This window comes from Neovison vison, chromosome 4 (assembly GCF_020171115.1).
Source record: "Neovison vison isolate M4711 chromosome 4, ASM_NN_V1, whole genome shotgun sequence".
Lineage (NCBI taxonomy): Eukaryota > Metazoa > Chordata > Mammalia > Carnivora > Mustelidae > Neogale > Neogale vison.
The window spans coordinates 155982451-156009086 of NC_058094.1; the positions used below are offsets into that span (position 1 = coordinate 155982451).

Sequence of the window (26636 nt, forward strand, 5' to 3'; positions counted from 1 at the left end):
GACTTTAGGTCAGCAAGTCATAAATGTATAAATATCTTCTGAAGGATTTTCCTTTTTGAGAATATATGTCAGTGGTAGAGTAGTTGAAAAGGCCAAATGGACCAAAGCATGCATTAAGAAATGCATAGTCTTATAAAAATATATTCAGATGTTCAGAAGGATGTGTTCAGTTTCAAAGGATGCTAGGAAATAGTAAGAATTTTGAGTTGTCTTTATCTTTAAATTTAAAGGTTTTCCTTTGAGGTTCCATGGTGGGAGGACCAAGTGACAAGGAATCAGAAATTCACTTTGTAGGATGTGATTTCTTGGGAAATCACTTAAATTTTCCATGTCTTTAAAATCAGATAAAGTTCTGTGTAATATGTAAAGCATCATAGTAAGGGAAGTTCCAAAAAAGTGGTCTCTGAAGACTTTGCGTTTCTCTGATACTCAAACGGAGGACGTGGATGTGGTCGTCCTCACAGAGCAAGGCAGCATCCGTCCACGTGAATGAGGCCCACACTTAACTGGTCGACCTGGTGCAAGTATTGGCAAACATAAAGGTTTTCTCTGACACTAAATGTGAGACCATATTAAACATATAGCCAGTTATCAGATTCTTATTAATGATATAATGTCTCAGAAATGCCATTAGGCATAACTTTCAAATTACTGGAGAAGTCAGGCAAGTAATTCTGTGAAGGAACTTGGTAGCCTGGCATGATAGATTTAATTGCAAGTCTGACAAAAAGACAAGAAGCCAGCCCTTTTTTTTTCTTTTTGTTTATAAACTGCTTAATAAAACACAGTAGAGGCACAGTAGAGGCAGAACCCCATGCACGAATGGTATTATTTTAAATCTGCCAGTGTTACCTTATGAAGGGTAGAACCGTGTAACCTAGGAACCATGGAGAGTTCTTTTACACAACATTGTTGGAAGGATGGCTAAAGATCTTTTTCTTTAAAATCTTCAGGGAAGAAGACTTCCATATTATTTTCAGCTGATGCTATTATAATTGTTTTAGGATTTAGCAGCTGTTTACTCTGTGGGTTTTTTTTTTTAAAGATTTTATTTATTTATTTATTTTTTTTATAAGCATATAATATATTTTTATCCCCAGGGGTTCAGGTCTGTGAATCAACAGGTTTACACACTTCACAGCACTCACCATAGCACATACCCTCCCCATTAATATTTTATTTTTAAGCAATTTCTACACCCGGTTATGGTTCTCTGACTCAGAACCCTGAAATCAAGAGTCTCACACTCCACCAAATGAGCCTGCCAGGCGCCCCAGCAACTGTATACTTTGTAACAAGAATTCTAAGTTTGAGCTTTAGTTTTCAGGTAGGTTTGCAAGTAGCAATAGATCAAGCAAACATTCATTTGAACTTGGATTTATAAAACATTCACCTTATTCAACTGAAATATTCTCTTCCTTTGTCTGAAATGAGCACACATCATTATAATTAATGTGAAATAAAATAAATAATTAGGTCATATCTTCCTGATCTGTACTTTAAACAGAAACCCCCTTCCCCATTTCTTTTCTTTCTACCTGTTTTAGCCAGTTTATCTCCTGCATGTGAACCTCCCTCCCTCCTTTTTTTCAAGCCTATCTCAGTTTGTTTTTATATTATTATTAAGTGATACGCATCTGTCAGTATGACTTGGTACACATTATACAATATTTCTTAAAACAGTAAAGTAACAATTCTAATATCAGACAGCCCAGACACAAACAAAAGCATTGGAGAAATGCCTCCTTTAGCATTAAGGTTAGGACTTAATTTTTTTTTTCATTGCATTCTCATTTTGAGTCTGTGTAAAGATCCAAGTTAAATATTATGGTTCAGTGGACCCTTTAAGGAAAGACCAGACTGCCCCTCATAACAGGGTTCCTTTCTGAGGAAAAAGAATTTAGTTAGATAAGCTTTTGTTTTAGTCATTATTTATTTTTAAAAAATCATGTGCATATCTGTAATATTTACATATAATATGGGACATATGAATTAATTATCCCGTGACAAAACTTGGCGCTAGTCAGGCCACCTAATGCAGTAATCACTTTATGATTCAAAACTCCATGAGACCAGCAAAATTTAAGAAGAAAGCCATAAAGACTAGAAAAATAAATTTAATTCAAAAAATTTAAGGAATTATTTAGTTAATCATTTATGATCTTATGTAACAAATGATGAAATGTTATTTTATTGATCATGGGGACCCGATATTCTCTATCTTCACTAAAGTTTAAACAAGAAGAGATAAATTTGTTGTAGTCTGCAATGGATATTAAAAAAAGGAGAAATTTCTCGATAGTGAAGAATGTTAAATATTATTCTTAAGAGATCTTTCACAAAATTCTTACTCTGTCATGAACATTGTTATTCATTTACTGTGTGAAGAAATATGCATTACACGCATTCCTTATGGGATTTAAGGGGAATCCAGAGTCTTTTCTGTGTTTTAGAGTCTTCCTAATAGAAATAGCTAAGAATCGAATCTGCCCATCAAAATAAAAATAAGGCCATGCCCCAGAAGTTCATTGAACTTAAACTCCCTTCTAACCATTTGACTGAAGCCCACAGTTTATGATATATTTGGCGTTTACAATTTTTGTTCATTGTGTGAAAGTTGACCATGCACTGTAGAGAAATTACACTGAAGGAGTGGTATGATGGGGAGACTTTAAAAAAAACAAACCAACAACAGAACTAGGCCCATCTGTCAGGAGAGGTAATCCATTGAAGTCTGCAGCATCAGCCAAGGGAGCTCTTGGTAAATTCCTGAATGCCAGAACCATGTCGTGAAAAGATAATTTGGGCGATAGATTAATGGTCAAATGTAGTTGGAATTTGTCTTTATTTTATTTGAATTTAGCGAGGCACATCTTATCAGCTTATACAGAGTATTACTAAAAGTAATGATGAGAAAAAGGATTTGTTAGCCATAAAGATTATTATTGGAAATTGATGTTGATGGGATATTCTCTGGCATTCATTTATAAATATTAATATGATCCAAAAGGAAAGTTTCCACCCTGAGGTGACATACAGAACTCTGAGTTTCTTGAGATCTTTTTTTTTTTCCAAGCATGACAGAACATTTTACTCATAGGAGACAAGGCAGAAAATGTGATTCCAGAGATTAAAGATCTCTTGCCTAACAATATGTCCTGTATTATTAACACTGTGAATATGGGGAAATTGTATTATTTCTTTAGAAAATTTAATGTTTCATAATATACTGTGAAAAAGAATAAAATTACAGTTATGAGCTGAAGGCACTTAAAGCGTTAAAAATGTTTTGCGAGAACGTGTATCACAGAGTTCTAGGTAAAATTAGCCTTACAAATCTAATAAGAATTTTGACTTGCTTCAAAGGGGAGGATCACACAAGTTCATATATGTGCTTCCTATGGGTTGAAAATTTCTTTAGATTTGTGAAAATGTGTGAGTATATAGGATTGAGATAATCTGAGAGAGCTATTCAACTCCTTCAAAAGAACGAATGACCAAGTGTTGTCAAGATTTCAGACAGAATAGGGATTGGTACAAGAAAACAAACATCTGGAAGTGGCATTTTTTAAGATAGAATTTAGCATCAGCAAGTAACCAAGGTAAACAGGAAAACCAAGTAGAAAAAGGAGTTGGCAAACTTGGCCTTTGTTGGAGACCGACTGAAGTATAACTCTGTTATACTGTTAATCCAGTACCTCCCACAACGGTCCCAAATGGAACTGAATCAAATTGTGGATGCAGGTGACTGTTTGGAGGCCAGCCATTGGCAGATTATCACATTAGCTCTTGAGGCTGACTAGGTGGTCCATTCTAGAGTTTTCTACCCTTTTCCCTTAGGAAAAATAATAAAAATCTGTTCCAATCTTAGTTAATTCAAAATCAGAGCAAGCAGGGTCCATAGCAGTTCAGATTAAACAGATCTTCCTTTGTTGTGTTCCCTCTACAGTGGAGAATACAGAAACGAGGTCACCCACCAACTACCTATAAGTATCTCCCCGTATAGTCTCAACAAGAATTCATTTATTTTTCATCCCCTTCTTCTTCTTGCACAATTACCTCCTTTTACATATTCTGTTGTGCAGCTGTAGAATTACATTTTTGATTGGTGTTGGAATCTCTTTTAGTTTCTTCCTATTTCTCCTAAATGAACAGTGAGGCTCCAGATTGAACAGATTATGCTAATAAGAATTTATTTGGATTAAATTATAGAAAATGGCTTAGAAATCACTCAGTTATTTTAAGACTTAATTGGTCTTAAGGTTACATTATATAAAGTTTAGAAATCATGAATAGTTTATTGGCTGCAGTGAAAAAAAACTATGCCTTACCTAGGGCAAGGACTCTCTGTCCCAACATGTTTCCTTTAGCACCATTTTTTTTTTTTTTCAAAGACAACAACTTCGGTCAATATCTCCAAGTATAATAAAGTTACACCAGAAAAACCTCATCTTTCCATATTTTTCCCATGAAGCAAGGCTTTATTCATCCAGACTGTACAGACTTTAGTGATTGCATTTCTGACCTCTACAGTTAGAATGACTGTAACTTGTCACATTTATTAATAATCTTACGTGTCGTTATAGATTTGATTCATGTAGATCATTATCCCTACCTCTTTTTTCCTAAAATAATATTTGTATATGTCTGTGTTCATGTGTGTGTCTTGTTTTCTGACTCTGAAATGTTTATTATGCCTTAGACAGTTACCCCAGGGAGATTATGTAAAAAAGCCTGGAGATGGTGACTCTTTTTATAGCGACATTGCTCCCGGAGTCAGCACAAACTCAGCATCTAGTTCTAAGAAGAGGTCTGCTTTTCTGTCGCATTTTCAGATTTCTACCTGTTCCATCACACATTATTCCATTAGTCAGAACATTTCATTATTTTGCAGCAGGTTTGATTACTTCTTCCTTCTTTCTTGAATGTTAAAAAATAGTATCCTTTGTTCTTTGATTACTGCGCTTCCAAATGCCATATGCTCAGAACCACTTGTTAAGCCAATCGGGCCGGAAATTGAACCAAAACTAAACTAAACGGATGACAATCCTAAATCTACAGAGAAATCCTAGGGTTTTTCAATCTTGCTCTTATATGGCTTGAGAAATAATACATAGTGTTTTATAATATTTTAAATGGTGAGCTTTATGTCATGTTGGGTAGTCAAAGAAAAAGGTTACTGTCATGCTTCAGTAAAGCAGTTGTTAAATTGGTACTATAAATACCGCGTTGAATATTTTTAAATTTTAAATATACCAAAGCTAAGCTTGCTGTGAAAAAAAGATCGCTTCTCTGTGAATCATATATTTGAATATTATGATTTTGCCTTTTATTCCTGGAGTGATTATTTCTAGACTTTCTCATTTAGAGCTCAGTTGCCAAATTAAGTATATTTAGTATTTGCCTGGGTTTTATAATAGGATAAGTGGGGTTAATACATTATTTATATGTCTTAAACTTTGATGTTATGTTCTTGCTCCAGGATCTTAAGGTGTATAAGACCAGTTAAAATTCTGCATGCTTTATAATCGCTTAATAAAATAAATAGAATAAATAAATAAATAAATAGCTGGAATGTTTTAGGAAATGAGGCCTACATTCACGTTGAAGAACGCTAAGATGTTCCTGTGGAAGAGTTTCTTTAAAATTGGTTAAGGGGGTTTACGTATAGAAAAAAAAGGTTTGGTAGCCTAGTACCTGGATTTGGGCACAATAGGCACTTTGGAGACTGGAGGGGAATTTCTAGTTTACTCAGAAGAAACGTGATCTCTTCTGGAATTCTGTATAGAGTGAATCATCTGTAAAAATTCTGCAATGGATCTCACTCTGTAAGCAATCACAAAGGAAAGAAAGAATCAGTAGATCTGGGAACTCTTCTTTAATGTGGAACTGTCTTAAGCATGAAGGATTGTTTTTACTTGAATTAACATAGCATAGAGCAAAAATAAAAATATTAGTTTTTGCACAAGGAGTACAGATCTATAGCAGAATGTTCAAAATTTTTATTCTTTTTACTGGGTTTTTTTTTTTGGCTAAGAGAATAAGGTTTATCTAAATTCCGTATATAAAAATTTTCTTGGTCAAATATTTAATTTTAAATTAAATAACATGGTAAAGAGGTAGAGAAATCAGTGGATTCCAGCAGAATTTCTGTTGTCCTACTGGACAAAATAGGATTCATTCTTTAATCAGAAAATTATGTTGTAAAACTCCTAATCTGGGGAATTAATGTGTAATAACTGTGCTGAGTTCCATTTATTTTCATTCATCAATAGAAAGCTCCTTTTAGCAATATTATTATTAATATTAGCAATTAACTGGAATGTGTCAAAAAGATTTTAAATATAGTGCTATTTTCTAAAGTACCTCAAGAAGAGCTTAAAATACTGATTAGAATAATTCCCAGATACTAGAAGAGTGGGTTATGACATTTAAGTAGTTAAAAATGGTATCAAATTATGTGACTTCTTCTAAATACATGTAGTTTGTCAAAATACTTTTTCTTATGTGGTACAGGTAGGTGTGTAAGTTGTGCTTCTCGTAGACAATTTATTTGAGATGGTAGGATACACATAGCGTGCGGGCTTAATGGTACATGGGCTTTGTGAGAGACATTTCCATGATAAACATTTGATTCAGTTCGGTTATTGGGCAATTAACTAAGAGTACTACATTTGGTTGGGGGCAGGGGGAGGTATTTATGGAGAAAATGCCAATTCTCAGAAAATAGTTTTATTGTTTAAGAAAACCTAAATATTACTTTGATGAAGGTTGAGCAGTTTCAGTTGAACAGATCTTAACGAAATCTCTTGGAAGTCCATGTTCTCATAATATTTGAATGAAAACCATTGCTTTACAATTAAGAAACATCTATAGTGGGACCCCATTATAACTCTTCTGCTTGGGTAATGTAACTAAACCATAACTGTCCGTGGTTGTTGGGAATGTAATTGGCTTGCATGGTACGCTGATACTTTTCCATTGTAAACTATTGTAATGGGGTTCCATTGTATTTGACTTTTCTTAAATTGAATGTTGTGTAATTCTGCCTTCTTCATGAAGACGTTCATGTTCTCTTCATTCTTTCATTTCAGATTTTTTTTTCTTGATTTATTTAATGCGTAGTAATGCTTAGAAATTTTGCTTACTGATTTTGAAACTAAGTTCACTTGATTATATTTTTGAACAGTATATACACATTTTCCATTTCAGGTCAAATGGGCTTTCTCATTCTTGGAGTGAAAGGATTCCGGACACAAAACATATTTCAGACATCTGTGAAAACGGACGACCTCGAAGTAATTCTTGGCAAGGTATAGGGCGGCATTCTGAGCAGCTAGTGCATCTGTTTGCAGGACCCAGATTCTATTTTGTGGTTCTTGGTTGTAAAGATTTGTCTTTCATGTACGATCTGTACTTCTCCCAACAGAGAAGAGGGCATTTATTATTCTTTCTTTCTTTTTTCTTGGATTTTAAATGATGGGATTCAGTAGGACCGGGGTGAGAGAAGGCTGTACAGTACTATACAGCCCTGTGTTCTGGAAAGGGCTGGCTGTGAATTACACCACTTGAAATACCTTGTGATTACACATAGGACAATTGTTTATATATATTCAAAGCTAGCTGTAAACCATCTTTTTCAGGTAACCTGGGAGGCAACAGAAAGAAAATCAGAGGCAAAAGATTTAGACCTCGGTCTAATTCAACTGAGTAAGTCTAAACCTCTAATGGAAAAAGGCATTCCAAGGTCCTGTGCAATTAGTGTGCAGAGTTAATTAACGAGATCATCAAAGAACTGTAAACCATGCCTCTGGTCTTGGTTTTGTCTTTTTAATTCTTTTTTTGCGGTTTTAAAATTAACCATGGCTTTTCTCTTTTACATAGGCATCTCCGCAACTGTGCCCAAACCAATATTCACTGATAGCGGGGGTCCCCACTCTCGCTGCAGGCTTTTTCCTCCAGTAACCTGCCATGTGGTGTCTTGGTTCCTTTTGAAGGGAATTTTGATAACATTCCTTTCTTCTCATCACCCGGGGTCCAGCCATTTCAGAGGGGTCACCTTTCCTCTTCCCAATATTCACACAGCCTAGAAGCATCCGGGGACAAGTCCCACCGTCCTAGAGCATGAGACTGCTCACAGTGTGAAACCACCGCTCGGAGGGCTTCATGGCTGCGATCTAAGCATTCTCTCAGACTAATGGAATATGGATTCCCTTTTAAATCTTCCTTCTGAGGGCATTTAAAAGGGCACTTACCAAAACTTGCTCTTTAACGGAATCATTGTCACTAAATGCAACACTATCTGTTTTAAATGATAGCCACACATTTTTTTTTTTTTTAAGCTGAGGAGAGGGAGGGGGTGGGATCAGAAATTACATTTAAAGTTATTTCTAATGAGGTAAACACCATGCACTTTTTTTTGGTTTGTTGTTTCTTCACTTAAGAAAGTACAACAAGACCAAGCTTCCTCAAACCTTTATCTCACGTTAAGGAATCAAACACACCCTCATTATCCTTCTGGACCTTGCCACCAGGTTTTAATTAACCATACTTTTTTGACCTATCTAAACCTTTTTTTTTTTTTTTTTTAAACTTCTTTCTCACTGCAGTGCTAGTTATTGTTTTCAGGATCACTGTTGCCTCTTCATGCCTTAATACTTTACAAAAAAATCTGAATTAGCAGGTGTTTGTTAACTGCTTGTAGAAACTTATGTTAGCTTTTCCATCATATACCCTGCCTTTTTCAGTCCAGGAATAAAAACAGTGCCCTGAAATTTGGATCTTCCTGCTGATGGTATTGTCTTGTAAGTGGCTTGTCAAAAGTTTGCTAGAGGATACTTTATTTTTAGAAGCAATAGATAGGTTTCAGTGATACCCTTGCATGGTCCAGAATGGCATCATAGAACTCCATCATAAATGACTAATCTGTTAGAGTTTATCTTATACATTCCCAAAGCGCTTTGATGCTTTAGGGCTAATTGTGGATAAACTCTTGGAATGTCCTTTGATTTGTTTTGCATGAGGTCACCTGGTAAAGAGCGCCTCAGCTCATCTCAGTTGCTCACAAGAATACAGATAAAACTGCAAAACATCCTTCAGAACTTCCTTTGTGTACTGGTTAGCATTTTAACAGCATTTCCTAGAATAAGGCTTTGAAAACTCTTGAATGAAAATAAACCAACATTATATTAAAGCTGTGTATTGACCCAAACAGCACTTGGTATTTAGCAAGACTCATACAGTATTTTCTAGCATGGTCACTTACTTTTTAAAACTTCTGTAAAACTCCCACGCATATCATGATAAAAATTATAATACTAGCTAGCCCTCAAGGAATCTCTTGCCTGTGAGATAACACTGTATTATTTAATAAGATGTCATAGTGGGATCATTTTTGTGAGTAAGAAGTATTAAGGTCTCCCTCAGATTTTTCAGGCTTTGCAGATGTGGGTTACATGACTCATGTTAATTAAGTGGAACCAAGTCTATGAGGTTGGCCACTATTCTCACATACCTTATTATATGGGCACTATATACTTATTTTCTTTTCCTTGGAAAGAGTCCTACTACATAACATATCTGGAGGTGTATTGACAGTCTTTTTTTATGCTTTCCATATTGGATAAATAATCCCTTTTGCTTCTGATACAACATCATAATTTGTGGAACTGTAAGAGGAACAGAATGACCACAGACAGACATATCTTTTTATTTTTTAGATTAAAAGGTATCATCTGAGTCTATGATTTCAGCATCCCCTTTAGTACCCATCATCCCAAAGGATGATGAAACATCAGGCCATGAATTAAAACACTCACCACAAATGCTTACTTGGCTAATTAACAACATACAATGTCCTTGTTTATTGTATTGTTTTTCCACTCAAAGTTTTTGCATCTTCCTCACTGTTGTACATGATGTGAAAAAAGTTTTGGCTTAGACTTTGTATTATATATTGTGTTTTTACAGGAGGGAGCCCCAAGCACCTGAGCCTGGGCACTCCCTCGCCCAGACAGTCCCATCCCAAGGCATAAGCCTCGGGGGCTCTGACAGCCCCCAGACAGGGAGTCTGGATCACAGGTCAGTCTCCACCTGCCCCTTCATTCTGGGCTGCCACTTAATCTCCCTCCTAGTCCCTTCCTTGGCTGAGAACAGGGTCATTTGATCTTTGACTGACCCCCAGCGTCTGCTTGGACATGGTCCTGGTCCAGCCAGCACCAGCTAATTTTCCTCTGCCTTTCCATCCTGGAGAACACAAAGAGCTCTCCTCCCCTGTCTAACGCATTTTTTTTGCATGTTGCGCTACAAGCCAAGTCAAGCCACATAGGCAGGTTTACAGCAGTTTGATAAAATCCCATCACTTCCGCCGCCACCACCTAGAGATGCTAGGATGCTCGCTGTGAAGACACTTTCACGGGCAGAGCCCCAGAAGGAACAACCACTGAGAGCTCTCTTCAGTGACCTCTAGTGAAATGATCACAGCCTTCTGAGATGTTCCCTGAAATGGAGGGAAAGGCCCATCACATGCAAGCCAAGCCATGCGGCTGTAGGTTTCATGGAACAGCCGTGGCGTCCGCCCTTTGAGCTTCTCAGATTGTCAGTGAAAGGAACACAAGTCTCCTCCTGGAAGCTGCCTGTGGGTGACTCAGTCTGCTGTGTGGCTATGTTTCACCTGATAACAGCTGCATGGGCTTTGCTCCGGTGTTCCCCAGGCCAGAGCATTCACTAGCCTTCATCTGTGGCTGCACTTGCTTTTTGACTTTTTCTTTTTGTTCAAAGTCTCAGTGGAAATTTTTATGCAAGTTTTAACTGGCTATCTCTGTGAAAAGTGCAAGTTGGCAATGATTGTGGCTAAAGGCAAAACTAGTGTGGGTTGTTCCTGAGGCAGGGGACACTGTCTTAGCAAAAATGGTCTTACCGACATAAAAAGCAACCAAACCCTTCTCTTAGGAGGGAACTTCATTGGTCATAGCTAAAAAGGAGGGAAAGGGCTATGGAAAAAGTAACCTGATTTTGTTTCTATAACTGAAAATGTGGTCATGATTTAAGTGTATTGACAAACTAAAACCAAATACAGTGGAAAGAAGCAAAGTTTAACCCCAAACGAATAGTGTATTCTATCTTTCCCCTGGTTTCTTTCCAAATAACTTGGGAAGTTTGATAGAGCTTGTATCTTTGTTATCTATAGTGTCTCTCTAGAAGCTACTTTTTTAGAGAGAAAATTCAGTAAAATCTCCAAATTGTTCCAACACTGGATTTGTTGAATCTATGTTTATTTTACAAGAGCACATTCTGAAAGGGGATGTGTTTTTCCTTGGCTCCCTGGGTTCAAATCAAAGGAAACTCTGGGGAAAAGAAAAACAAAGAACAAAAACCAAAACCAACAACTTGCACTCCCAATTTACCATCTTTTAAATTTTCTTTTGCACAGTAATTCCAATGGAGACTTTGCCAGATCCATCAGGGAAATGCTAATGAAGGTCATTCGTATCCTCTGGCAGTTACTCACATAATTCAGGACCAGACATTCAGAAGGCAACTTCTGAGGTCCATTTTTTAATGGAACCACAATTACGTTAGTCTGGAGTGCATAGGAGGAAGAAGGAATATTGCAGCTACAGCTAAACTGCTGAGCCCAACCTGAAGATCCTGGAGCCTTTTGGGCCCACACTTAATATGTGTGAGGGCTCTGGGATCAGAAGAGCAGGACCCTTTCTGCTCTTTATAGAGCCAACTGGAGCACCATTTTTGTTAACTCCAGTTTAGGGCCTGCTATCTGGAGTGAGACAGAAGCCATGTAAAGTCTTTTTTTTTTTTTTTTTTTTTCTTTTTTCATATTGGAAAGAGAACATTCTCCTTTTAATTGTTCTTGGGGTGTTATACACCCAAACACCAGGTTGGAATTGCAGCCATCTGAATATTCTCAAAAAGCACCGTTATCATTTGAAAACCAAGGAACCAAATGAGAGGTGGCCTGGAAAAAGCCACTTTGGAGGTGGGTGAATGGGATCTCTGACAGTACTGTGATTGGAAGACAGCTTCTGATTCCCTTGGGGAAACCACTGGCAAGGCTTTCCCTGAAATGTTGAATACATTCTCGAATGCCTCGAGCCTTGTTGCAGCTGAGTTGATTCTCATGTCACTGTACGGACTGCCGCATAACCCCCAGCATCCATCCTGGTTTATTTGCCATAGTCACTTGCATTTGGAGGGTGAAGAACATCCTTGCTAAGCTTGTGCTGTGTATTTTCAGATTTTCTATCTTGTTCTGCTTTCTTTGTTCCTTCCATTGCTTTCTGCAGGTATTTAAACCCATGGTTCAAAAGAGACTATAATGTAGCTAAGTGGGTAGAAGATGTGAATAAAAACACTGAAGGACCATACTTTAGGTATTTTATAAATTAATTTTATATCCTTTTCAAACTCTCCCAGCACATACAAATACTGTAGTGTGACTGGCTCTCTATCTTGTATCTCCCAAATACAAGTTCCCATAGGTGGAAGGGGTCCTTGTTTATTTGCTGCCTTTTGATCTCTGTTTCTGGCTTCGTGAGCAAGTCTAGTTCTTTTCTGAATGTTTCAAATGAAGCCATTTGAAAGGGTTACTTACCATTTAGTGCATGCCCCCATCACCATCTTGAGCTTTTTAGTAGCTTTCTCTTCATTTTATGCTATGTAGTGTTCTATGGGCATGAAACATACTTTGCACTAATAAAGAAGCACTATTAACCTGAACAATTTAATTTCTAGAAATTAGCAGTTTTATAATGCATTTTTCCTACTTCCTGCCTTAAGAGTGCATAGTGCATACTAAAACTTAAGGGAAAACATGAAAAGAAACCAAACGAAATATAGCAGAATTTTACTTGGAGTAAAAACAGTGATTTAAGGGAACTTAAGACGACCAAGGAAACCTTGACCACAGGAGGGTGGGATCAGATGAGTTTGGGTTTTTATTCATTCAGTACAAGCATTTGCCTCCAAACAAGGGCTGTGCTGAGAAGTGTTTCACCGATTCTCAACAAAACATCCGAGGAACTTTTTATGCTAGGAAGACGGTTGTTGTCTCACACTTCACACAGAGCGGGAAGCAGATAGAAAAACATGTTCTTGATTCACAGTAGAGCAGACCGAGTATCCTTACATTTTAGAAACTCTAGAATTGACTCAGTCCACTGTAGCTCAGTCTGACTTCAGAGGTCAGAGAAAATTTCCAAGAGCTCTTAATGGCATTTTTTCAGTCTTTGTAATATCAAAGTGATTTCCCGGAGGTAAATGTCCAGTTTATTTAAGACTGCTTTGTGGACAGCTAAGGTAAAGAAGAAATACGGACTGTGTTACGACCTCTTCTGAGCAGAATAGGCTTTCAGATTACTTTTTGCCATGACTCAGGTCAGCATTTCACAGATACCAAAATATGCGTACGTACTTGACTTTCGGCACCTGTCTAAGGTGAACTTTCTCTTCCAGTGTACCATTTAGTTCAGATGTGTATAGTTTGAGAAAATGATTAGACCTACTTGCATCTTAATTTGATCCATACATTTGCCTATGCCCCAAGGAAAGCATAACCCTGCCTGCTCACAACAATATATCCTGCTTCTATACCCCATCTTTCCCTCCTGCCCTGTTCCCCTGCTTCTGTCACTTCCCCACACTGAGCCTCATACACCTACACTCACATTCAAACATCCCACCCTCACCTGTAGCTCTCAAGATGGCCAACGTCAGGAAGACAGGTAAGATTATTTTGAATGTTACTTGGAATCTTGGCTCACCTGCAGTCCTGTTTCTCCTATCTACCTTCCTCAGGCTTGTGGGCAGATTGTAATTCGTATCAGCCATCGAACCAAAACAGGGTGACTTTGGCCCCACAGGGGCAAGGGCTTTTATACCTCAATGGAATTAGCATTTTTTTTGCACCAATGATTTGTGAAATGGTACCCCGGAAGAGTTGTTTCGCCTCCCCTGGGTCAGCTGAGTAGTACATGTGGCTCCCAGAGAAGAGTTCACATTTCTTAAAATCAGCACCCAGGTCTGCCCAGAAGCTGCATGACTAAACGCAATTTGGATGGGGAAATGCTTTAGCACCCCCGGTTGCACGTGCAAAGCCGCAAGGGCAATTTTAGAGGGTTCCCTTATCTCCTCTTTTTTAATATGAGCTGTCTGTTCCCACTGTGGGTAGTCACATAAGAATGAATTATTCCAGTCCACCTTTGTATTTAAAGACTAGACAGAATTCACTGGAAGTTTGTACGTAACTGTCATTTTAGGATGATGTGGGTGAGACTTGGAAACTGACACACAGTTTCACTGAAAGTCGTGAATCATGAAGATACCCCAGAGCTTTTATCACAGTGTTTCTCACACAAGAGAACTTCATCTGCCCCTTCATCCAAGCAGGTCCTTACACAGGAGGCCCAAAGGGTCTCCACACCTTGGCTTATGCCTTTGCCAGCCCTCTGCTACAGCTCAGACCTGCTTCATCAGCCACCAGGTTGTTCAGGATTACCTCTCCTGCCAAAACCACCAGTGAGGGCAAAGGCCATTTTATTAATCGTCCATATGGCGTGGGGTTTGAGGCCTCCTTATCAGAATGCAGTGAGGACTTAGTGACTGTAGCAGTCTAGGCCAAAGTGTAGCCCAGCATTTAAAATATTACATCCGCCTCACTGCAAAGAGCAAAGTTTGGAGTAATCATAGTGCCTCCGCTGTGCTCCCTTACCCGTTCTGGATCGGACAGTTGTTGCTCGAATGATTGCCAGCATATATGCGCATCAAGCAGGGCAAGAGCTTTATGTCCCCACACCTCAGTCTTGGGGGCAGTTGGTGACCGTGCATTACAAGCTCAGGTCTCAACTTCCTCTTGAATATCAGGCATTTGATTCCTCTCTTCATCAGGTCATTGAGTCCCACTTCCATGACCTTATGGAAAATGTAGTTACCCTAAAAAACAATGAATAATAACTGTCCTGGATTGAGTGCCTTCTACGTACCTTTATTTCTCACCACCTTGTGAGATGTAGGCATTCTTATTCCTATTCTACGGATGGAGGACACTGAGGCACACAGACTAACTCAGGGTGGCACAGCTAGTAAGTGTCAGAACCAGAATTACCAGCTTGGCTCTGGACTCCAAAATCTGTTCCTTTCTTTCTTCTTTTTCTTTTCTTTTCTTTTTTTTTTTAAGATTTTATTTATTTGACAGACAGAGATCACAAGTAGGCAGAGAGGCAGGCAGAGAGAAAGGAAGGGAAGCAGGCTCCCTGCTGAGCAGAGAGCTCGATGTGGGGCTGGATCCCAGGACTCTGGGATCATGACCTGAGCTGAAGGCAGACGCTTAACCCACTGAGCCACCCAGGCACCCCTATTCCTTTCTACTTCACTGTAATTACTTAAGAGTAGCGGAGTGGATATGGACTACTTAAATCCTATCCTACGACACTTTATAAATCCTTCTGGATTAGGCACCTGAACCCAGATAGGTGAGGAAGAAGGACCTGTCCGTCTGAAGTGTGACTGGCCTGGTTTCAGCCACTTCTGGGCGGCAGAACAGAGCTGAGCTTGGCCTTCCAGGCATGTCTCCAAAAGGCAAACCCAGCAAGGCTCTTGTAGCCTTGCTGCAGAGAAGACCACAGTCCATTGACCCACAGGCACACCTTTCTTGTGTAACCTTAAATGGCACCCACTGTGCTTACTATGGTTTTTGTAAGTGCTGTAATGGCAATGGTTCACATTTGTTCAAGGATTACTCTGAGTGAATGAGCTGGGCCAGTGCCTGGCTTTCACTGAAACCCAGTTTGGAACTAGCAGGCAAGTAGCCAGGGTCAGGAAAGAGCCCGAAGACACTTTTGAAGAAATAACTCTGAGACATTTGTGACCAAATTTTAGTTTGTTTCTGTTTCCCTAAACTGATGTACCTTACCTTGTTCTCTGCCTTTATTCTGACTCCCATTCTCAGGCTGAACATCCCTTCGAGATAATCCCTGTTTATGCTGTCACACACCACCCAACCTCCCGGACAGGTTGCCCCTCGCCCCTACTAAAACCATCCTGCCTGCCTTCTTTTCCCCTCCGGCTCAGTCCAAAGTGTTAGCTAACTGGTGTATTCTTGTGAGATGATAGTATATGTGCAAATTTCTTGGGGGGGGTGTTGTCAGGAGAATATCTCCTGCTTTTGTTTTCATTCACTGGATTTAGCCATGCGAAAATATTTGGAGGAAAGATCAGACTCAGCACCTCTCATTGGAATGGCCTGGTACGTGTGCAGAACTGGTCATTCGGACTCATGGCCAGATGAATGGCTGGCGTGTCTGGGAAGCTATAAGCCAATAGCTCATGCTAGGGGGTACCTACACACTGTAGCAAATTAAAAAGAAGACTCACTTTGCATGATCCCCTAAAGTAAACAAGATTTAGTTCTTTGTCGGTGTACCTGACTAGCTTTCCCGAACTTGGACGTCTCAACCACTAATGATGAGGCTAAAAATCTTAATTACTATCCCTTGTTTTAGAAAGATGTATTTCAATCTAAATACAAAAGTTTATTCTCATTCTACACAAACTGAGTTTGCTTCCCAAAGGTCATAGTCATATTGGAAATGTTTCCTTAAAGTTAAAAACATTAATTTCTTAATTTCTGAATAGAAAAACCTGCAGTAGTCTGCTGCTTTAATAGTCCCATGGAGGATCCGAAGTACTTAGATTCTTAGTTTTACCCATTGGCTCCGTAGTAGAGAGACTCATCACCAGAGAAGGCAAGTATCTGTAATAGTCTAACAGTCCATGCTAAGAAGTGGTCCTAGACATTTTCCGAAAATAGAGGAAGTGTTAATAGTTACAGATTAAAAGCCAATTAAGCCACTCCTGAGTCTTAAAATTGAGCAAGAACGTTCGCTTGGATCTCAGGGATTGTAGGAAAAAGTATTTTTCAACCTTAGCTTTAGTTGGGTGAAAACCACAGGAGAACTAGAGCAAAGCATAACATATGGGTGGGAACCAAAATTTAAAATAAAGGGGAAAAGAGAGACCTCTTGAAGCTGTTGCATGCAGTGCGGTAGCTCTGCCCCTGCCCCGCGTGCCCTTCCCCCACCCCCCTGCTGCCAACACTCCCAGCGGATGAGCTCCACACCCCAGCAATAAGGACCCCTGCAGGAAATAACCACTTCCGCTCTGTGACTCCTAGCCACCTTGCCCCGGGGAATGAAGCAGTCACAGATGTGTAGTGGTAGCATTTGTGAATGGATAGGTACCGCCGAAATGAACACACCTATTTCCCATTGATATGGTGTGAGTGAAAAAAAAAAAACCTCTTGCTTTTTTGTTTTTTTGTTTTTCACTTCAAGGACAAGATAACAGATGTGGGCTCTTCCCGTGAGCTCAGCCTCCTCACAAATATTGCCACTACACGTGCAGAATCAAACAAGAACAGCGTAATACACCACAGCTTACACGTATATTCATACGGGATGCCTTCACGATGGAGAGGTTACCTAAATAGGGAGGGGTTTTGTTGTGTTTTGTTTTAGTTTCAGTAACATTCCAGTCAATAAGGTGTAGCCACCTTATTGACAGGACCGTTGGACCCTACATGCGTTATCAAGATCTACTTAGATGGCACAGAATCCTCCCCTCTACAGAAATACTGACTGTAGGGACTAATCAGACCATTTTTGTATGTTCTCATCAGACTCTTTGTTTGGCTGGAACTCTGCACTCCTTACTGCTTGCATGTTTACTAATTTATTATTAAACCCCCTGTATTTGCCTTTGTTCTTTCACAACTAACACACTGGCCTCTGAATGCATGAGTTTTGTGTGAACTGGTGTGTGACTTAGCAACTAATAAATGTATCAATTGTATTATATTGGAATTACCGTACTAAAACTTTTTTACATTAAGTGGTAAAAATAAGGCAGAGTATTAATATGTCGTACACTTAATTTACCATTATGAGCTCTTAGAATCATTTTTATCCCTTCTCCATTTTAGCTTTTTATCTATTTGCATAGGAAATGTCATTATTGGCTTTCTGATTGAAGAGTCTGATTCTGTGTGCTAACATTTGAACAATCCATTGCAGTTATGACCTTAGGAAGATAAAATTCCAGCATTCCAGTGTTGTGAAGGACAGAGAACCTCCCTGTAGTTAGACCTTTGTAGTAGTGGCCTGTGAAAATAGGAATCAGAGGGTTTGTTCTGAACCCGCTTTTCACATATTTGAAAGAGATGTTAAGCAGTCACATAATATTTATGTCATGTGTTCTCAACGTCTCAGGACTCTGTCTCCTGCCAAGTCTCCATCTTCATCAACTGGGTCTATTGCCTCCAGCAGAAAATACCCATATCCAATGCCTCCACTTCCTGATGAAGAGAAGAAAGTGAACCGACAAAGTGCCAGGGTATGTGGAGACTGATGTATGCTAACAGCCTTGATTATTACCATTTATTTATGAATTCATAGTTTAAAAGGGAGAGCCATTTCCCCCCCCCTTTTTTTTTGTTTTTAAAAAAGGAAAAAAATGGAAGATTTTCAAGATTCCATTGAAAAATGGAAGATTTGGGGGGCTCAGATTTATATTTGCAAATGAGCTTAATTACTGCATTGATAATGCTAGAGGTATTTGGTGTGTTTTAATCATTGCTATATATTTCTATCTTTTATTATACACTGTAGCTAATATATTACAGTCTGAAATAAATGAAACAGAGAATGTATTTTGCTTTATCAGTTTTTTAATATACCTGGAAATACCAGAGATTAAACTAGCCTCATTTCCATTCTGATTTGCTTACTCTGGCCTCTTACTAGCTAATAACACCCAATAGGACTTTAGAAATCAGAAACTGTGACAGAAACTTAGACCAGTGCCTCAGAGATGGGAATGGAATTTGGATACAAGGGTGAAATTTGGATACAATGAATTTGGGTGCACATGAGAATCTATAATGTTAAAAAAAATATGGCAAAAGGTATGGTCAAATTTAGCAACCTTTTATATTTTAAAAAGCCAAATTTAAAAACACATAAGAGCTGATTATTTATATAAAAGTATGCTTCACCAGAAATTTTATGTACTTATTTACTTACTTTTTTTTTTAGTTTGTCATTGAGTCTTCATATAGAAGAACCGGTTCCTTTTTATTTTTGTATTGAGGTGTTATATTAGTGTAATATAGTAATGTAACCTAGCATACATTATACACAGTGTTATATTAGTTTCAGGTGTACCAGAAGTTTCTTTAAATACTGAGTCCTCTTTTATACTTTAATTTTGGATCTACTCAGCCTTGCAGTGTTCCCAGAACACATCCATTATGTGAAATTTGAGATATAGTCGAGTTTAGAGAGACAGACCAGCCTTCAGAGGCTTAAGTGAAAGACAGAACTAAAGAATAAATACTTTTATTGCTATCTAAACTCTGTTGTGGTCAGTTACAGTGTAATGTTCTTCTCGGAAATAATTTTGCAATATAATAAAATAAAGCTTTAAAAGCCTGGGCAGATTTATCTGCTAATGGGTCTTGGGTTCCTAGGATTTTTGGTTTTGAAAGAGCTTTCAGAGACTCTTTGATCCTGAACTTAAATACTGGGGTTCAAGGGAAATATAACTCATTCAGATTTTACCTTGATTGACTCATAGTAAGAAAGCACGACGTGTTAAAAGCAGATTGGATTACTATAATCAAAAAGACTTTAAAAGTCAGTCAGTGGTGTTTTGTTAATTACATGAAGAATTTCCTTCCCGTGTTAATAACGGGTAATGGTAAAGGATGGACAGGAAGAAGGAAATTCTGATTCCCAGTGCTCAGCTTTCTGGTCTTAAAAAACAGAATTGTTAATAGGCATCCAGTTGTTACGCTGTGAGTATGTCATAATGACTTCCAAGGCTGATGGCATTCCTCAGGGAGTGGTCAAAGTATAACACCCCACTTTTTACCTCTGATAAATTGTCTGCATTGCTGTTTTGCTTTATGTAGTTGGGGATATTCTCTTAGCCAGTGTCATGCCAGGCTCTAGGTTTATTTTTTTTTAACAATTTTTTTTTTTAAAGATTTTTTAAAAATTTATTTGTTAGAGAGAGAGAGAGAGACAGAGCACAAGCACAGGCAGACAGAGTGGCAGGCTAGAGGCAGAGGGAGAAGCAGGCTTCCTGCCGAGCAAGGAGCCTGATGTGGGACTCGATCCCAGGACGCTGGGATCGAGACCTGAGCTGAAGGCAGCTGCTCAACCAACTGAGCCACCCAGGCGTCCCAGGCTCTAGGTTATTAATGTCCCCACATGGAAGCCCATGAAAATGTCAGCTTCCCAGAATAAGTGGCTGGCCCATGGCCTCTTCCCTGGGACAGTTGTGTGAAAGGTCAGATGGTTCCACCCACCACGGGGTATCCACACGATCACGTAGCAGAGTCCTGCAGGGTAGGCAGCCCCTGTCTCTGGGCTGTCTTTGTGGGCTGCGGAGAATCTAACAAGCAGATCTTTTTAGGAGCAACCCCTCTGTTACAGCCGTCTAGAAATGACCAGTCATGTCTATTCTTAAAAGTGATGGCTTGGGGGGTGCCTGGGTGGCTCAGTGGGTTAAGCCGCTGCCTTCGGCTCAGGTCATGATCTCAGGGTCCTGGGATCGAGTCCCGCATCGGGCTCTCTGCTCAGCAGGAAGCCTGCTTCCTCCTCTCTCTCTCTGTCTGCCTCTCTGCCTACTTGTGATCTCTCTGTGTCAAATAAATAAATAAAATCTTTAAAAAAAAAAAAAGTGATGGCTTGGCCATTCTTTGCTCCTTTTTCCTCACTCGGATAATGGTGATCTTCTGGTTCCCCAGTGCTATCCATTTGCTTCCTTTTCTGTAAGTGGTCACTTAACTAATTTTTATAATCATTTGTAAGAACATGGGGCTCACCGAATCTGATCTGAAGTCTGAACCCTTTACTACTTCATACCATCATCTGAGCATCAGCCCAGATCCTCTTTCCCTCAGACACCCCGCAGACACCCTGTGTAATCATTCATTTTCACTAGTCTCCACCGGCAGGGGTCATTCACACACAGACGTCCTTACAGTTGAGAAATTTGATCTCTAAAGGGTGAGAACACAGGCGGCTCTGCCACAGTCCTGGAGTAGCCAGAATGGGTATTCAGAACAAGATTGCCATGAAGATTGAAGAGAACCTATTAAGGGAACCTGTATAGAGACCTCCGCATAGCTGTTCCTGCTTTTTCTTTCCCAGAAACTCATTAGGTATTCAGTGACGTGCCCCAGATTTTCAGTAAAAATGGAATTTGGATGTAATTTAATTCATAGTGGTCTTAGGCTTTCTTTATTCATGTTTATAAAAATGCACCCAAATCCTATTGCCTGGAAACAATAGTTTATCAGCTTGAATGTTTTCTTTTCTTTTTTTTTTTTTTTTTAATTGGCCGTCCTCCGGTGAACAGAGTTGCATTCATATTTGGTCATGCCGAAGTTGTTTACCATGCACTAAAGCAATTATTGAACATTGTAGAAATGAGATATGAACAAGACCAGGGTACAGACCTGTTGGCAGAGGCAAGGTGAGGGAAGAGGTGAGGGAATTGAATGGGCATCTTGCTATGGAAGCATCATTCTACTCTGATGGGTCAGCTGAGAGAGAGGACAGTCTTCTAGAAGGTAGCGATGGATCTGAGGAGCCGACGGCCAGGTCGTAGGCACACGGCAGGGATTTCTGAGTGAGTGGTGGTGGAAGTGACGGAATCACGCTTTCCTAAGGCCAGTATTGTCAGTGCGGGCTGCACATGAGAATTGTCCGAAGGGCTTTTAAACTATGCTGATGCCAGAGTCGCACCCAGAAAGACTTCGATTTAGTTGGTCTGGTGTGCTCTCTGGGCGGTAGCATTTTTAAGACCTCCCCAGATCATTGAAATGTGAAGCTGGGTTGAGAACCACGGCGGTAGTGGGCTCAATCAGAATCCTGGGGAAGAGAAGTGCGTGCATGGTTTAAAAAACTGATACTCTAAATTATTTCTTTGGTGACGTAATATTTATTCAAATTCTTGAGTAACATTAAATGAAGATGTGAGGGGTTTTGTATTTAAAGGTGGCAGTTGCTAAAAAGGTTGAGACACAGGTTTAGAGCAAAGAGAAAGTTAAAACTTGGAAGGTTTATTATATCCCTTTATTCAACTTGACACAAGTGTGCTTCCCCAACCGCACAAGTACGGCTGGAATCACCAACTCTTTTTCATCTGTAGCTCAGAATATGCCTGTTTCCTGCTTTCACAACGTGCAATTTTGCTTTTCTCTGTTGTGCAGCTATGGGAGACCTCCATTTAAGATCCACTGTTTACATGCGATACATCAAAACTGTTTACTTCAACTTTTATAGAAACCCAGCCTCACGGAATCACTGCAAATCTATCTGCTCTTCAGACAATACAAAGACCCTCTGAGATGCCCCAGAGGAGAGGAAGCCGAGTCTCACATCAGGAGACCATTTTCTTTTTGTCATTGGCTTAGGATCTAAGTGAACCATGAGAAGAACTACTGAAATGTTACACTATAACATGGGAACACTAAAGGTACTGGTATGCTCCTGGATAATCCGCATGACAGATATATGTAGAAATATCACTAAAATTAACTCACATGACCCAAATGTAGCAAGTTTCCCAAGGGACAATAGTGGATTCAGAACTGACATTCTGAAGCACATCCTCATTGTAGACAGCAATGCTATGTGCATGAAGCTTCTGTTTATTGCAATTTCCACATTTAAGGAAGCAACATCCCATAATAGAAACTAGCATGCAGGGCTAAGGCATCTAGGATTTGTCTGCAGGACTTTAAAAGCTTTGAGAGGCCAATATCCCATATGCTAACTCTAAACATGTACCTTTATTTTTTGTTTTTGTTTTTTTTTACCTTTCATATTTATATCTGCATACAAGGACAATTGTACATATGTAAACATTTTTAAAATAAAAAAAAAAGCAGCTGTTACACACAAGTGTATTTTGCCAAATGCCTAAAAATAGTCACAGTCACATCATCATCATCCATCAGATGGTCTCTAAAGGTGATAAGCAGATGATGTTGTAAATACAGTGGTCAGTGCTGTCAGTGTGTCTCTACATCGTTGGTGTTCGTCCAAACCATGTGATAGCCCTTGAAACCGTGCACAGTCTGGAGGCAGTCTTACTGAGTAGTTAATTGAACCAGAGAACAAAATGCCCAGCAAAACTTGGGGCCCGCACAGCTGGCGGGGGCAGGAGTTGAGGAGTACAGCTGCTCTCCTGCTTGCCTCCAGGCAATGGGAGGCCGATGACTGACCCCAGCCCCCCGGGAATCCTGCAAGCTGCCCGTTTCCCTTCTGGGGTGACAGTGCCTGCTTCAGCAGCTGTTAGCTTTCAGTACCAGAGTACTGCTGGCTTCACCCTGGGGGCCTGTGAGGCCCTCGGCAGCACACCCCGCTGAGAGGATGCAGGTGCACCAAAGACGCACGAGACCATGGGCCGCTGATACATTGGTTGCTTCCAACTTGCCAATATGCCAACCCTCTGTGGCCTAAATTTTTGTTCTCTGACCAAAGTTTTTAGCCACCCTTACCTGTAATGTGAGTAACTTATTTTAATACAAGCAACGTTTACACTGTTTATTAAGGAGATTTATCATCAGTGGGATGTGAGTCCAACAGGCTATTCCACCCTGATGTGGAAGCAAGATGGTGAGGGTTGGTTCTCCCAGCCGGGCTGGGAAGCCTCACTGGGCCACGAAGGGTTTGAAGAAACCCGAAGCCACAAGTGTGAGGGCAACTGTGAAGTCACCCAAACAGCTGACAGGGGAAAGAATCTGAGGTTTCGAACTCTTATTTTTTTAATTCATAGAAAAGTGAGAAATCTATGTTCAAGTCCCTTCTTTAAAACCAGAATTTGATGAGCTGTTATGATGCAGCTCTGTCCTTCTAGAAGAAAACTTCCCAGGGGAGGCTACTCTAGTGAACTCAGAAATCGATGGGATCGGTCAGATGCTTTCATGTGAAGAGTACTTCTGCATTTTCTAATTTTCCCTCCTTTTTCTTGAGAGGAATGGAATCTGCAGACGAGATTTCAGAAATACCCTCTAAATTCAATCTCTCTCAGTTGTATCCATGGTCAAATTCCATTTCATCTTCACGTGTAGTCATCTTAGATGCCCAAGCTGAAGGGCCATGTTAGAGGCAGTGTTTTATAACCTGTGTATATTATGTCTTCTGTAATGGACCTCTCTTCTGAATGTCTTTAAAAAGGTTTGGCAAGCAATTTAATCATTCGAAACTATAAAATGTAAACAGCATTTTTCATGACAGGAAGGGATGTTATCGTCGATTCTACAATAAAATGATCGATCAGATTAAGATTTGGGTGAGTGTTGGGTGATCATGCCGCATAGCTCAACTGAAGGACAGGAGGGCAGACAGATTTGAAGATGTAGCAAATAAAGTGGCTTTTGACCAAGATCACTTTAATGTGCACTGAATGTTTTCTGGTATTGAGTGTATAAAATGCTAATGTTATAAGGTTTATTTTGACTATAAAAGAGTTTATAGATTTGAATGTAAGATACCTTGTGTAAATATGCTTCTTAGTTATGATTTCGCAAACCCTCATTTGAAAGAATTCACAAATGGTAAGCTACTTGTCCATAGATCCCCTCACCACTCCCCTTTCCTTACTTTCTCAATTATTTTTACATGAAAATTATTGCAAGTGAAAATCATTGTTACATGCCTTTTGGGAGACATGGGTGTTTATAGTCCTCCTCCTTGACAATAACCTTCAGAAGGAACTGAATGAAAAGCATTTGCTTCATTTGCAGAGAGATTATGATTTTGTAGTAGCTTTGGATATCTAAGAATGTTTGAACATTCTCATAGCCATTTGCAGAATTCTTTGACAAGTTCATAATGTCAATGGGTAGTTTTGAGAAATACTTCAATGTGTAGTCATGGTTGGTATTTAGATATATTAAATCTAAATATTTGTGATTTTTCATCCACGGAGGCAGGGAAAATGGACCTGTGGCATTCAACAGAAGCACAGCATTATTTTTTTAATAGCGATTTTGGAGAGGAAGCTTGAGGTCACCTTAGCAGTTTGCATCATGCAACCAATCTTTATAGCCCCCAGACCACTCTAGGACCATTCTACTAAGCAGAGGAGAGCAGTTATTTGGCCTTTCTGTTCCATTGTATGCCTTTTTCTTCTCTTTCTAAAGTTGTGTGCATAGATAAAACTTCAGATTAACAGCCCGCTGACTGTGATGTTCTGTCTGTCCACGGACAATGCGTAGAGCAAACTCGTGTTTAAAGCAACATTGCAATCTCTTTATTAAGAATGCCAACAAGGGGGTGGGGGCAGGAGGGAGCCTCTGAAGGAACGGATGGGTCAGACTGACTGGTCTGTGTCCAGCCAGCTCTTTATTTAGTCCGGAAGTGGCACCCTCCTCTGGAGTTTCCTGGCCGGAAGGTGATCCCCGGGGCACCTGCCAGTTTGTGGAAGGGAATAAACTCAGAGTGCGGCATAGGGTTTTCAATTTAGTGTCGTTGCTCTATATTTTAAAGAAACCCAGTGCAATTCCTTAAAAAAAAAATTTGGTTTATAAAGTAAATGTAGGGTTAAGATGCCAAATACACTTTTTAGTTTGAGATACATGCTTTATGAAGTGATGCTACAGTTTCTCATTTCCCCCTTGCTTTAAAAAGGCTTTTAAAATTGTCTTTTAAAGGTCAGTCTGCTGTAGATTTCTGAGCATAAGATTGATAGGGTTTCTAAAAGAAGTTGCTGAAAAATTAGATCTTTTGTGTATTTCCAGAAGAGGACGATTTATATTTGAATTTCATAACAGCCTTCCATTTCTTTTTTTTTTCTTCTTCTGTTGATTCCCTTGCAGATTTGCATAATTTAATCCTGTCCATTGTCCCAGATCTCTTGTGGCTACTTTACCTTTTGCTTTTTTAGATTTTGTTTTTCATTTTTTGCAATTACCTGTGAGCCAGAGGAAATGCAGCGTTTTTACTCACTGTGTGTGTTTCAAAATCAAGGTGGTTTATTTATTTCATCCATTCGTCATTTCCTGTTGTCATGTAGTTCTATTTTAACTTATATATTTAGTGTTTTAAATATTTCCTTGTGTTATTCAACATGATAATAAATCCTTACCCAAAGAGAAGACCATTTTACTTTATTCTACTTAAACGTAAAGGAAGGTAGCTCATTGGGAGGATGCCGAGTTGCTGGCAGAGTAAGCGGGAAGAGGAACTGATGTGTCACCGTGTGAAGGGAGTGAAGGAACAAAGGGAGGCCAGAGGCTTGCGGCCACAGCCTGACTAGGACAGTATGCCAGCGGCTGCCAAGGGCGCCCCGATGGGCAGTGTATTAGAAATGCCACCCTACCAGTGGGTAAGTTCCCATTAGTTTTCCAGGAAATGCTCTGACTTCCATTGGTGGCGTAACATCTGTTTCAGTAGAAAGTCTACTTTTTCAATAGAAAAAAGATCTCATTCACTTCTTGGGTTTTCCTCTAAAACTGCCACCCATGTTTTTGTTGTTCAACGGAGTCAAGGTGAATTTCTCATTCTGCTAACTTAAATATATATAGGAAGCAAACATCTCTATGGAAT

The 26636-nt window shown here is 39.4% G+C and overlaps 1 protein-coding gene across 15 annotated transcripts in view; it reads left to right on the forward strand.

Annotated features, from left to right (window-relative positions):
- The window catches only part of ADAM22 (ADAM metallopeptidase domain 22), a 224121-nt gene extending 201681 nt beyond the window's left edge, over positions 1-22440 (forward strand). For 3 of the 15 annotated variants that reach the window (XM_044245972.1, XM_044245973.1, XM_044245974.1), the window contains 4 exons: positions 7213-7313; positions 7644-7710; positions 18279-18402; positions 22292-22440. In XM_044245972.1, coding sequence (XP_044101907.1) covers positions 7213-7313; positions 7644-7710; positions 18279-18402; positions 22292-22312 — 313 coding nt within the window. In that variant the 3' untranslated portion in view covers positions 22313-22440. Of the gene's footprint in view, positions 1-4702; positions 4898-7212; positions 7314-7643; positions 7711-9969; positions 10081-12302; positions 12390-13709; positions 13740-18278; positions 18403-22291 lie in introns of all 15 variants that reach the window. The other 12 variants (XM_044245959.1, XM_044245960.1, XM_044245965.1 and 9 more) reach the window with 8 other exon arrangements.
- Positions 22441-26636: the final 4196 nt, after the last annotated feature.